The following is a 14,404-nucleotide window of genomic DNA, read 5'->3' as shown; positions in this document are numbered from 1 at the left end:
ACTTTCAAAGTCTTTGCTCCGTTCCTGTTACACAACAACGAGCAAAGAGGGGCAGCTGTAATACCCAATTTGTCCGGCCCAATTTTATAAATAAAAACAAAAAAATATTAAAAGTCCATCAGGCCATAGTTACAAGCCAAAACTCTGAAAACTAGAGAAAACAAAATTAAATCTAAAGAGAGAATCTCAGCAAATCGAATGTTGTCTATAATGTGTTCCAAAAGAGCCTATTTATAGACTTTAGGTAACCGTCATTCTTAACCCTAGGTTAGTTATCATTCTCGAGCTTTAAGTTTGATTGTGCAGACCAAAACGCCCCTACTTTGTGTTTTATTCTCGTCACAGAGTCGATGTCACAACACGCTAGGACCTGTGTCGCGACACCCTTAATCCATGTTGCGACACCCTCAGTTTATGTTGTGACATTAAAGGAAGAGTTAAATTTTCTTTATTATGTTCCTTATGTTGCGACATTGAGTCATTCATGTTGCAACATAGCGACCAGTATTCATTTAGTACGCCTTCTAATGGTTTTTTGCACACTCACAAAAGTACATTAGATCTCCCTTAGGCCTCATTCGACCCTTAGGTTCAATAAAAGACTTAATTTGCACATTTTATTGAATGTAAGTATAACTAAAGAAACTTAACTAAATTGTAATGAAAATGCTTATATTCAGGCTCCTTAATTGTGAAAACTAGTTTAATTTGCTACACCGAATTTCGGTAGATCAAATGCCAAAAAAGGGCATATGCACATTTAGTATGGAGTTCTAATATGATGTGGAGTTCTGATATGATGTGGAGTTATGATATTATATGGAGTTCTAATATGTGATCCCCTTGATTAGGCATTCTTTGTAGACCAATTGGTTTATACAATTTTTTTGGAGACCTATTGGGTGTTTGGTGGCTTTGCACTTAAATGCCTTTTAGTGTACTAGTGAAGTAAGCCTTTACGAGCTCTTTAGTGTTTGGTGGATTCCTATATGTTCGAGTCTTATTTTTCCAAGGTTACATTGGGAAAGAATGTTGAAATTTCGTTTATAATATACTAGTGAAACTTAATATGTTTATTAAGAATGTAAACTTTATGAATGTGCAAGTATGCTTTATATGGATTAGTTGTGAAACTTGTTTATAAGCTACAACTTTAGTCGAGAAAATCGCGCAGCCTTGGTGATTCATTTGCTTCAAATCTGCCTAAGTCAGTCTGTCTCTCGAAAGTGAGAATTCTTCAAGGGAAATTCTTTAAGGTATCAAAATAAAGCAGAAGCAACTCAAAAGACAAAGGAACTCAAATCGAACAGAAAAGCCACAAGAAAGCAATGCACACAAGGTGTTTGAGTAAATGCTCTCAAATATACTCAATAACTATGAATGGGATGGTTACAAATGAGGTGGATGACCTTTATTTATTGTTGAGCTCCTTAAGATCCAACGGTACAATTTAAATTACATCAACAATCAAGATTAAAACATGTTTATAAGATGAAAGTTTTAAGGGATTTAAACTCTATACAATCTTATCCCTTAGGATTTACAATATTCTCTATGGTAACTCTAATTTTATTGGAGTGTTCCACTATGCCACCAAGGCTTTAAGTAGATAGGCTTCTCCAAATGTTCCACGAATCGAACTAGTTCAAGTGGGTCAAATGAGCCCTATTTAATTAGTTAACCTCCATGGGACGTTCTATGTTCATTCATCACGGGCTTTGATTTGTGACCTGTGACAAGTATGCTTTATATGGATTAATTATGAAATATGCTTTGATATCTTGTAATAAGGAATAAGAATGTCATACTAATTTTGATTGTACATATTTGAGCTATGTGTTTCTTATCAAATCAATCTTATTTGTAAGATTTTAATTTTACCATGTCTTTATTCTATGTTAATTTATAATCTTGTTATCATAATGTATGAGTGGTATGCCCACACCAAGGGAATCTGAGTATAGTTTTTTTTCGTTTAAACTTACTAGGCATTTTATGCTTACGTACTGTTTATTGTGTTTTGCGCGTAGATTTTATTTTGAGTTCTTAAAGCCTGATTTGACTTTGGATCTCACATTATTGTCAAGACTTAGAGTATGAAATTAGCATATATGTAAATCTTGGCATGTAATTAGGGTATCAAGCATTTTTACATGTGTTAGTTTCATATACCATTAGTACCTGAAGATTTATCTTGATTCATGGAGGTTGGAAGCTCGTTTGAGTAGTTTGAACTTTTTTATTTTATGAATACTTGATAAGAATGCAGGCATAGCTCTTTTTTTATATGGGCAATACTTAGATGAAAATTAAACTAATCTTGAATGAATTCTTGAAGAATTAATATGTTTTCAATGATCTCATGTATGTGATTGATACGTCTAAAATATATAGGTTTTTCAAACACCTTTTTACTTATAAATTTTGAGTATATGGACAGCTAATTGAGTCATTTTAGTTCATATTTAGACATTGGGCATAATTTTAGTAAAGTTTGTAATTTTATAAAATTAAGTATTAATTTTACATAATTTTATTATTTTATGTTACATGTAATTTTTGTCTGCTCAATTTGTTGCAGTTGGACCATTGAATTAAATAAATATGGGAGCTAAGACACACATGGAAATGAGCTAATATCCACTTGATGTGGATGGTAACACAACAATTTTGAACCAGAAAAATTAATCAAGCCCAGTTGAAAGTCAGTTGCTGAGAAAGGCTAGTCTGCTAGCTAGTTGGGTTGTCAAAATCGTCCAACAAGGGGGAGAAGAGCCCAAATCGGCTAAGGCATGAAAATCAACCCAAATTAGCTTTGGAATATTTGAATTAAAGATCCTTACAGGTGTAAAAGAATTAGAAATCAACCTCCAACTTAACCTTTGAAAACCATCCAACCCTTTGCATGATTCATATATAAAATCAAGCAGCCACTCAACCCTCTCTCCACACTTTATGGCTGACCAAGCAAGGGAGAAATCTAAGGGATTTCCATACTATTTTTGGAAAACTCCCAAGTCGTCCCTCTAGTATAAATACCACCACCCATCCCCCATTTCATTCATTCCCTAATTCACATTTCTATCATATTTCTCTCATATTTCTTTCCTCTCTTTCACACATAAGCCATCCATTTCCACACTTCCCTTTAGCTAACATTTCCCTTGAGAAAAGCTCTCTTGGTCGGCCTCCTTGAGGAGCAGTTTACAAATGAGTAATCACGAGAATTGGAGGAAGTCACCACGATCGGTCTTTGGAAAATCGCCAAAATCATCAAAAGTTCCTTCTTCCTTCTTCTTTATTTTTGTTCTTAGTTATTCAAATATGTTTGCAAATTATTTAATTGTTTTTCCATTAACTATAATGACTTAATTTTGTTTTAGCTGGAATGATTGCAATAATTTGATAGAATTCATTTGATTCATGTTTGTAATGTTCTGTTCCTCAGTTGATCATGCTTTCAATTAAAATCATTTTATGTATTTCATGCATTAAAACATGTTTGAATGCATTAGAATTAGTTGATCAATCCTAATTAGATGGCGATTAATGGATACGATAATTGAAATGTGCTTGCTTAATTTAGATCCTGATATGATTAAATTAAAGGTTCGTAATAACTCGAGAGAGCTCTATTACCTTGCATAACTTTAGATTTGTGTGATTAAATTGTTTCAAACCTAATCTATCCATGTTACTTCACATAAATTATAAAGAACCTTAGTTAAATATGAATATAGAAATATATATATATGTTTTTCTAAGTATAAGACTTCAAAAGAACTTATATCAAATTCCAAGTTAATGAATGATCGAGTTGCCATGGATTTTTTTTCCGGAACATTGTTAAACATGATAAGACTGAATTGAGTTAAGTGTTGTAATTATTCTAGCTTAATCATGTTATTGTTTTTAAACTTGTGAAATTGCTGTTAAACCATCATTTGCATTTTATTTCATCTTATTTGCATTTAGGATTAATTTGCATTTAGTTAATTAATTAATTTTAACATCTATCACCCTAAATTATTGTGTTTTCTTTACCAACTTGTAAGTTCATAATTTTGCAATTATTTGATTAAAAAATACAGTCCATGTAGAGACGATAACTCTTCTACTTACTTATTACTTAATAATGACTGTGTACACTTGTACATTCCGTTGCGAACCAATGATGTATGGTGGATGATCTACCACAACTTGACATGTCAATTTAGGCTTCCATTGCACTTAATGAGCTTGTTTTCAAGGTATTTTCGTTTTTTTTTGCTTAATTTTTTGTTTTGTTTTTGTTTTAATAAAGGCTTAATGCATTTTATGCCATTTTGTGTTATTTTATGATCCAAAATGTCCAATTGTGCTATTAGGGACCCTAACATTTGTTTGAGTGTTATAGGGACATGTAGGCGACCTAAATGGAGTGGAATTCAAGCCACAAGCAGTGGTATCACGCTACCGAAGCTAGGATATTGCAATACCATCGACAGACTCAAAATGGAGAAGATTTGGGACCAAGCTTATGACAACACCCCTTGAGTGGACTGATTAGGATATCGCGATACCCCTACTATTTGGGGACAGAAAAATGACATCAATGGCAGAGTTTGTCCACCCAAAGCACCAATCAAAAGCCAATGTTTAAAGGCACTTTAGGCAACATTTTTGGGTTAGAAATCATATATTAAAAGTCACTCTTGGCTGAGAGAAAAAGATGAGGCTGTAGTTTAGGTTTAGAAAGCTATTTAGTGTAGGTTTTCTTTCATCTTTTAGTTTAGGTTTAGAGTAGTTTTCTTTTCCATAGCTTAGGGTTTACTTTTCCTACACATTTTATTGTTCTTCTTAGTGTTAATGGTTGTTAGTTATGTTAATTATTATTGTAACTAGGTTTATTTACAACTTTAATCCTTTTCCATTTTCTTATAATGACATTTTCAGCTTTAATTTTATGCATTTCAATTTTTTTTTATGTTTAATCAGTTAAAGGTTGTTCCTTTTATATTCCGAGCTTTAGATTTCACTGTTAGATGCTTCCATTTATCTTTCTTGTAATTTTTAAAGAGTAAACATCTTAACTTTTATGTTTTCCTTAGGGTTTATGTTTTTGACTATTAAAGTTTTGATTTTTATGTTTGTTTACTCAGTTTTTAACATGGGTAACTAAACTTCGAATTGGTTGGTTAATAGAGATGTGGACAAGTTGATTTTTAGCAAAGAGACTAAATTGCAATAAATTGGATTAATTGAATGAGCCTAAAAACTTAGGATTGATGAACTTAATGGAACATCTAGGAAAGTGAGACTGAGAGGAGATCTTGTTGGGCACCAATTCATTAGTCCTAGGTTAACCGGTAAGATCGAGAAATAATCTGAATTAATTTGTCTAACTTGATAAAATTGAGACCGAGAGCTAAAATGGAGCTATTTTGGGAGTTCAAGCAGTTTAGGAGCTTAGTTCAAAGATTAATGAACTACATCAAAGGTAACCAACACCCGATTGTTAGTTATTTGTGAATTTTTAGTATTTTTACAATCTTTACCATTTAGTCCTTAGGATAGATAATTTAGAAATTAGTGTTAAAAATATCTGTTTATATTTTGTCATACTATAACAATTATTGAGTAGCTAATTAGACTCATTTCTTACATGTATTTTTTAATAGAAATTATTAAATCGTCGACTCCTTCGAGTTTGATCCTTGAAATACTTCGGTGTTCTATTGTAACACTATAAATATTACAATTGACCTGTGCACTTGCAGTAAAACCGAACTTTAAATTTACTGTGTTCCAACATGTTTTGAGGATGATTTTTGCATGTACTTGAATAATTTTTAAGCATGATCTATGTATTCCAAGTTTGGAGGTGTATTAGAAAGTGTTTGTAGTGTTTTAAGCTTGATTTTTGAGTTCTCTATGTCGAATTTCTGATACCAAGCTTCCATGTATCAAAATAAGTGAGTTAGAGGTTTAATTTTTACTCCAGGGGCCCTTAGTAATGATACTTGACCCTATGCTACCGCAACAAGTCAGACAGTGAACAAAATGTTATAGTGTCAAGTAGTTACATTGACACAACTCCCTAGATGTACCAATACCCTAGTGCTTCGCCCTGACCACTACATTGCTTTGAGTTGTTTTGACTTTTTGAAATATGATTTGGGTCCTAAATACTTTCGATCATGCTTGAACCACTTTTAAATATTTTAAATTATTTTTAAAGTCTTTTAATTGCCCTAAACTTGATTGGGTTATTTTGTAAAAAAATTTTAAAGTTTGAATTTTTAAATAATTCTAAAATTTCTTGTTCGTATATATTTTGATAGCATCTCCGTCTACCTTGGATGACGAGGGGTGGTATAGGTGACCCTCACTTCATACGCATAAGAACTTCGTTGGGCTTAGATTTCTCACATGGCCACAAAAGGCCAAGTATGGTCTTGGAGCCCATCCTTGAGAAATATAAGTTCAAAACTACTAATGTGGAAGTTTAGGATGGGTTTGGATGGACGAATGGGTGCAGTGAAGTGCGTTTAGCCTATTTTTTGTCTCATGTATTGCTACAGTATCTAATCTCACCGACCACCGTTGTTTTTACACTAACCGTAAGTAAACGTACAGTCCATCTAAACTCGCCATTAATGTGGATCTTGAAATTTATGGCTTCGTTGGCCTGATTGGATTGGATACCATCATTGATCCGCTATAGAAAGTCCAAAACAGCTGAACCCAAATATGGGTTTCTCGAAACTTACTAAGAATGGAGGGATACTTTCCATGGCGAAAACTAAGGAAAAAAGAAGCATACTCCAGTTAAAGAAAACTGATTGTTTTAAAATTTAAAGTTAAACAAGAAAAAATTCGTAATGTTGTGCTTGCTAAAAATTTCTAGATTGGCTACAAGGAGTCCTCATACCATCTGCATATTATCCGACCAACCATGGAGCTCGAGGAATTTTCAACAGCCATGGGATGGTGTGAAGCCCTTGCTATAGTGTCTTCTAAGCCTTGTATCGAGGAGGTGGACTCCTACCGTCCGGTCTGAAACTGATTCCTTGTTCTGTTGTTCAAGAACTAGAGAATGACACGTCCTGATCTCTTTGACTCTGTTTTAGCCATGCTTTGTTGTTTTTGTTTTCTTTTGTCTTGGCTCTGGTGTATATCAAATGGATGTTGTTGCGTGGTGTTTTCTCGACCACTTGTGGAGTCGAAGGAGTCGAAACTTACGCATGACTCACTCTCATGGTTGTTTCATCCGATGGGGTTACCTTCCTCCCTGGATTCCACCTCTTTGATTTGCCTTCCTGGATGTTTTTGATCAGTTTTATAGCTATTATCTTTTGAACCTTTGGTCTTTTGTTCGGACCTATCTTTTGTAACCACTGTTGTTTGTCAGCTTTTAATGACATTGATATGTTTTCCGACCAAAAAAATTTAACATAAGTAAGGGACATCTGACGATTCAAAAATGAAACCAAACAATGAGCAATTTGTGCTTCTAGAACATTCATCTCTTCCTCATTGTCCTAACTTGGTTTTCAAATTCTGACAAAAATACCCAAAACTATACACCCAATCAATGTAAATCCAACACCTGACACATTGCATGGACAACACCTGCATCAATCCAATTCCTTTACGGGAAGGTGCCAAAAAACAAAAATAAAAAATTGCCCCCAAAACTAACTTTGTCTCTTCTTCACATTTTTGTTAAAGCCAAGCATCTTCCACCCCTTGCCTTTCTAAACGCAAACCTCTGCAATCTCCCCCTCTATACATATCCATATATACATGTATTTATACATTTATGTCTGTTGATAGTCCTTTATATTATTAATGGAGATGGGCGAAAAGATGAATAAGGAGGCATTAGTGGTTTGTAGTGATAAGAGTACGTGTATTGGGATAACCGTGTGGGACTTGGAAACTGGGGAACAACTCCTTCATATCCCCACCTGTGCTGCCGCTCCTCATGGGCTGTTTTGTTTGAGAAACCAGTTCATTGTAGCTTCTCAAAGCAACAGGCATGGCTCTTTTGGTGGTGGGTCTATCTTTATTTGGCCATTGAACAAGGTAATAAGCTGATCTCAAACTTTGTCTTTGGAAATGGCATCATACAGTTATTTGAGATATGGAGGATTTATTTTTCTACAATTGATAGATTTTGATTCTTCATTTATGCCTTTATGTGTGAGTACGCGTGACATGCAAACTTCATTCATGCTCACAGTGACTGCTCTATTTTCCTGTTTTTAATCCCAAATCCCAAGTTAAATTGACCTTTCCTTTGTTTTGCCTGATCTTTGAATTTAACCCCCCCTTTCCTGCTTTTCCTAATAGAAACATAAAATGGAATTTGACATTGTTTCTAGTATTGCAATTCATGTATACATACATAACTCCGTGTTAGAAATTTGATGAAAGCAACTGATATTCTGTAGATCAATGTTGCTTCGGTTTTTCATTTCGCTTGAAGTATACATCTCCCTGTCCATACTTGTATGTGACACATTTTTAGCCATGAGTATGGGGAGACCATTCATGTGCTTGGAAAAAAGATTAAAAATTGAATATGTCCATGTCGGCTACGTACCCGAGTCTGAGTAGCTGTAGATTGCCGGTAAATAGCTAGACAGCTAATTTATTAAACCATTAGTGATTAAAGGGCTTTGTTCTGCTCAGTCTGTATCATTTCTGAATGTCCCTTTAATATCCCGTGCATAAGCTGTTGTATATCTTCAAAAAAATGCTAAAAGAACTAGTACTAGAATCAAACTCTGTTATACCATAAGAAACTTCTTCTTACATCCTTTTTATCCCCTCTTATCTCCAGCCTCAGTCACCATTGCGGAGCTACACATTGGAGGCAATGGGCCCCATTTCTTGCACAAAAGATGGCTTATATATTGCGGGTGGAGCTCCTTCCGGGAATGCTTATCTTTGGGAGGTAAGTAACCATTCTCATCTGTCCTCTTTGTCCACAAGGGCGAATCGGTGAAGAACCAATCCTCCATTTCATCTGATGAATACAACTCATGGAACTTTTATTTCAGTAGCTATAGTGCCTTGAACAAACATAGTCATCGTCTAGACCACCTGCAAATGCTGTTGGTTGTTTGTATGTATCGATCAATTCTTTAATTTCAGTGCTAAAACCTAAAAGCTATAGTGTCAAGGCAAATGAAAGCACTATCTCAGCACTTTTATGACATGATGAAATTGATCAGGTTACTAGTGGAAGATTGCTGAGAACATGGCATGCTCATCATAAATCACTGAAGTGTATGGTCTTCTCTGATGATGATTCACTTCTTCTTTTTGGTTGTACCGATGGAATCATCTCTGTTTGGTCTATGATTAGGTAAAATTTTATGCTTTTTGCCAGCTGGCTGATGGCTCCAGTAAATAATTTTAACATTTGATGCCTCAATCTAACCAATTTGATTGAAGTTTGGTAGATGTGGAAGATTCTGGAAGCTCACCTTCATTGCTCTATTACTCATCAGAACATAGATCTTCCATAACTGGGTTAGTAACTATGTCCGCTGGTGCACGTTCCATTTTTATATCAAGCTCTCTCGATGGAACATGCAAGGTTAGTCAACATGACATTACTATTCAAGAATCGATTTATTTTTTCTGCTGCATTGCAACTTTTTTTATTAGAGGATGATAAAATCTGTATTAGCAGGTTTGGGAACTAGTTTCTGGAAGGCATTTACAAACATTAGTTTATCCAATGTCAGTGACAGCCATCGCTCTTCATCCGCTAGAGCGGCTCCTTTTTTCTGGTAGTGTAGATGGAAATATATTTGTTAATGTGCTTGACATTGGAGCAGTTGAGGATTGTTTCATTACTACGGAAGATCAAGCATTTGTGCTAAAAGTACACAAGTAATGTGTAATGTATGGTGCTTGAAATTTCTTAAATTCTCCAGGATAACTAAATTTTGTTGAAGGCTTCTGTTGACATGGCATTAGAGTTGTTCTTGTAGTAATACTCACCGCATTTTACCTATGTAAATATAAATTCTATGGAGAGACTTAAATAATGGAATCTTATTTGCAGTGAATCTATAACTGCATTGACTTTTAGTGGATTTCATCTGATATCTGCATCAGAGGATTTTACATTCTGCCTATGGGATACAATTAACCGGGTGGTCCTTAGAAGATTCAACAATAGAAAAGGTAAATGTTAAACATTTCATTTCTTTTTCTCCTTCTGCCTTTTGAAGAAGTGGTATCTTTCAACCATATTTTCCTGCTACTTCATTTTAGCCCCAGTTATATGTCGGTTTCAATTGTCAAACAGGTGCAGTGACTAATATGGTTGTGATTAAGCAGTCCTCATTGTTTCCCATCTCAAACCATCAAAGAGTTACTCATCAATTCCAGGTGTCTTTGCTCCAAAAGTATCCTCAGCCTTCCAACCCGGGGAAGGGGATGGCTACATTCCTTTCTTTTCCAGCTTCCCGCAGCAAGCCACCTCCCACTCATTTCCTTGGAAACAATTTGCTAGACCATTTAATATCAGGTTCAGAGGTCTCTCTCTCTCTCTCTCTTCTTTTCTTTTTTTGGCACATAAAGATACTTGGGGGATCATTATTCATTCCCTTATATCCATCTTCAAATATGTGCCGCACATAGGTGTCAAATACAGGTTTTAAAAAAAAACGTTTGGGTAACATAGGTGACAAGTGTTGTTGCTTGTTAAAAGTAGTGAAAAACATGGTTTGTGGTAGATTTGATGATATTCACACTACAGTTGCCAGTCTTGCTTTATATGGGTGTATGGGATCCAAAGCTCATTTTTTTCCAAGTTTTTCTAGATGCTTAGAAGATCGTACCCTCATATCTATGTCCAAGTGTGTGTCGGACACAAGTAATATAGGGAAAAATAGTTCGGGTAACATAGGTGACATTACAAGAGTGGTTAGCTGTCAAAACTACTGATTTGATGATCCATGTCATGTTATATCCATGATTTGATCTGATGATGACTAAGGATAGATTATGTGTGTTTTGGTTTTTCATGGGCAGCAAGAAGAACAAACACCTGCTATGCTGCAAACGAAATTGGAGAAAAACATAGACGATCGACTATGGGTAACAAGCATGACAAAGCATGTAATGGAGATAAGCAAGCATTTGCAATGTCGTTTGCTGGATATGATGCAGTGCCGGTTGCTATGCAACCCGTATGAACCAGATTCATCCCCAAAGAAAAAAAGACACAAAATCCAGTCTCAAAATCAAACTCCTACGGAGCAATCTCAGTAATTTCAAATTTTGTAATTATCAAATGGAGATGTATCCCTTCACCCTTTAAAACCATCTTTTTACTGTACTTTTTTTAATCAAATTTGGCCATGGATTAAGTATCAATAGTAACCCCCATTTTCCTGGTGCAAACAGCATCGGAAAGAAAGTCTCTCATTTCATATATTTTCTTCTTCAGATAATCCCTCACTTGAAACCTTAGCTTAATCCTTAAAAAACCATGAGAAATTCCACTTTCTAGACCCTTATAAGCTTAGTTTGAGCCTTAGAGAGCTAAGATTTGAGGAAGAAAATGCAAAGAAAGTTAAGAAAGCATGAAAAAGATTAAGGAAGAAAATTTGGGTTCATATTATATTTTATGTCTCATTTTAGTATGCAATTATTGTGTTTATGTATATATTTGAAAAAGAAAGAGTTTTAAAAAATTGGAAAAATCAAAAAGGGGAGATTAGTAAGTAGTGATAATTTTGAGCTTCATAAATTATGTGCACTCTTGAATTCCATTTTTCTGTAAAATATTTATGTTTGTGTATTTTTTGAAAATGTCTAATGCTTTTAGAAGTGACAAAATGATATAGGACTTGTGCATTACCAATGAGTTGAATGGTTTTGAGAAATGAAATCATTAACAAGTAGTAGGCAATGAAATTTGAGAAAAAAATTACTATGAATTGTTGTAATGTACTTAAGTGTGATGATATGTATATGAAATGAAAAAGATATAAATTTTTATTGAGCTTATACTACCATAGTTATGAAAATCTTAATGAACTGGTAAATGAGAGGTCAGATATGGTTTGAATTGAGTAAGAAATTTCTTTTTGAATTTTTACTTATTAAATCCCATAAAAAAGGAATAAAGGATTTGTAGCAAATGATAATTGATTTAGAACTTTAAACAAGTGAATCATGATGTTAGTAATTAGTTTTTATAAGAGTAAGAATTTGGTCTATGGTGACATAAGAGCAGCGGTGCAACTTTAAAATTTTATCAAAATTTGTATAATTTGAGTTAGAATCCTATATGGTTGAAAATTTTATTGAATTTAGTTTTTAAAGAAACAAATGGAAGTTGTATTCTAATTTTGCATTGATACATACAAATATTTTAGTAAAGGTAACTTGAAACTACCTAACAACAATCTTATTTTGACTTCCAAAAAATTGCTGCACTTTTTGTACTCACTATTAAATTTTGAAATTTTTACAAGAGAAATGTAATTGACTCTAATTTCTAAATCATCAAGTGGATCTTAATCTTTAATTTTATGTATACGATTAGACAAGACTTGTAATAATAGTTGAAATTTGAGTAGGAAGAAGTTATCTTGTGTCAAACTTAAGTGTAAATACTCCATGGAATTTCATTGTGTTGTGTTTAAATGGTCGATTAAATAAGAAAGTAGAAATACACCTAATGTTTAAATTTAGTTGAAATTGTAAAAAGTTAGAATGTCGGTAATGATAATATACCGCAAAGAAAAGAGAAATAAAGAACACCTAGATTTTTACGTAGAAATCCTTTTGGGAAAAGAAACCAGGGTAGAGGAGAAGAAAATTCACTATGTCAAATTCGAATGATTACAAGAGGAGTTTCGACTACATCTATTTATAGGTTGAAAAAACCTAATTCTAATTAAAGTTAAATATATTATGTTGATAAATGATAAATATATTATACTCATAAATACTAAATCTTCTAGAAAGAAGATATATTTTGTTTAACTTGACTTGCAAGCAATCTCTTAGAATTTGGGTCACACAACTTTAACAATCTCCACCTTGACATGAATTCTCAACGAACAAGTTTTTCACCTCTTCCATAAAACCTCTTAAGGGTTTAACTTTAACAATGAACACCAACCAAGTCTAAGCAATGCTCAAACTTGGTTATAGGAAGTGACTTAGTCACCATATCTGCAGGATTTTCATGAGTACAAATTTTGTTTACAACAATACCACCACGAGCAATAATATCACGAACAAAATGATACCGAACATCAATGTGTTTTGTTCTATCATGAAACATTTGATCTTTTGTAAGGAAGATGACACTCTGTCTGTCACAAAATACTGTACTAATTTGAAGGTCTTCATTGAGTTCACTAAATAGACCCTTCAACCAAATAGCTTCTTTACAAGCCTCAGTAATCGCTATATACTCAATTTTAGTGGTAGACAAAGCAACTGTAGTTTGCAAAGTGGCTTTCCAACAAATTGCACAACCTTCGATTGTAAAGACATAACCTGTGAGAGATCTTCTTCTATCAAGGTCTCCAACAAAATCAGCATCAACATATCCAATGACTCCATCTCTAGTTCTTCCAAACTGTAAGCAAACATCAGTAGTACCTCGTAAGTATATTAAAATCCACTGAACTGCTTTTCAATGTTCTTTACTGAGATTTGTCATGTACTTGCTAACTGCACTGACAGCATATGATAAATCTGGACGTGAACAAACCATAGCATACATAAGAGATCCCACTGCACTAGAGTATGGAACATGTGACATGTACTCAATCTCATCATCTGATTATGGTCCCAAAGCCAATGAAAGTCTGAAATGGGCTGCTAAAGGAGTACTAACAGGCTTAGCACTTTGCATATTGAACCTGCAAAGAATTTTCTCAATATACCTCTTCTGACTTAGGTACAATTTACTTGATTTTCTATCTCTGAGAATCTTCATACCAAGTACTTCTTTTCTGGTCCCAAATCTTTCATCTCAAATTCTTCACTTAGTTGGGATTTGACCTTTCTTATCTCTCCTTTATCTTTTGCTGCTATCAACATGTCATCAACATAAATGAGTAGATACACAAAAGAACCATCACTGTTTTTCTTAAAGTAAACACAACTGTCAAAACTACTTCTTTTGAAATAATGAGAAGTTATAAAGGAATCAAACTTTTTGTACCACTATCTTGGTGACTGCTTCAAACAGTAAAGGGACTTTTTCAGCAAGCAAACATAGTCCTCCTCAAGATCTCCATGCAAAAATGTAGTTTTTACATCTAACTGTTCAAGCTTCAAATCATGCATGGCCACAATACCAAACAAAGCTCGAATTGAACTATACTTCACAACTGGGGAGAACACATCTGTGAAGTCCACTCCTGGA

The 14,404-nt window shown here is 34.1% G+C and overlaps 1 protein-coding gene across 3 annotated transcripts; it reads left to right on the top strand.

Annotated features, from left to right (window-relative positions):
• The first annotated feature begins 7,625 nt into the window (after positions 1-7,625).
• LOC121215508 (protein ROOT INITIATION DEFECTIVE 3) lies at positions 7,626-11,385 on the top strand. Of its 3 annotated transcripts, none has more exons than XM_041090212.1 (8): positions 7,626-8,070; positions 8,831-8,944; positions 9,225-9,358; positions 9,448-9,592; positions 9,689-9,891; positions 10,067-10,188; positions 10,313-10,534; positions 11,041-11,385. In XM_041090212.1, the coding sequence occupies exons 1-8, from the start codon at positions 7,834-7,836 to the stop codon at positions 11,202-11,204; spliced, it is 1,341 nt and encodes a 446-aa protein (XP_040946146.1). In that variant the 5' UTR covers positions 7,626-7,833; the 3' UTR covers positions 11,205-11,385. The 3 variants fall into 3 exon arrangements, with proteins under 3 accessions (XP_040946146.1, XP_040946145.1, XP_040946147.1); XM_041090211.1 differs by having other exon boundaries at positions 7,643-8,070; positions 10,313-10,542; XM_041090213.1 differs by having other exon boundaries at positions 7,647-8,070; positions 9,689-9,738; positions 10,313-10,542.
• The last annotated feature ends 3,019 nt before the right edge of the window (positions 11,386-14,404 follow it).

The sequence above is a fragment of the Gossypium hirsutum genome, chromosome D03 (genome assembly GCF_007990345.1).
Source record: "Gossypium hirsutum isolate 1008001.06 chromosome D03, Gossypium_hirsutum_v2.1, whole genome shotgun sequence".
In the NCBI taxonomy this organism is placed as follows: domain Eukaryota; kingdom Viridiplantae; phylum Streptophyta; class Magnoliopsida; order Malvales; family Malvaceae; genus Gossypium; species Gossypium hirsutum.
Note: the sequence above shows the minus strand (reverse complement) of the source record. Positions and strands in the feature narration are given on the sequence as shown.

Bases quoted from the DNA above. Each gene is read 5' to 3' on its own strand.
- LOC121215508 (XM_041090211.1), top strand. From the start codon at position 7,834: ATGGAGATGGGCGAAAAGATGAATAAGGAGGCATTAGTGGTTTGTAGT. The intron at 9,359-9,447 runs GTAAAATTTTAT...ATTTGATTGAAG, and splicing joins TCTGTTTGGTCTATGATTAG to TTTGGTAGATGTGGAAGATT. The intron at 9,892-10,066 runs GTAATGTGTAAT...TCTTATTTGCAG, and splicing joins TTTGTGCTAAAAGTACACAA to TGAATCTATAACTGCATTGA.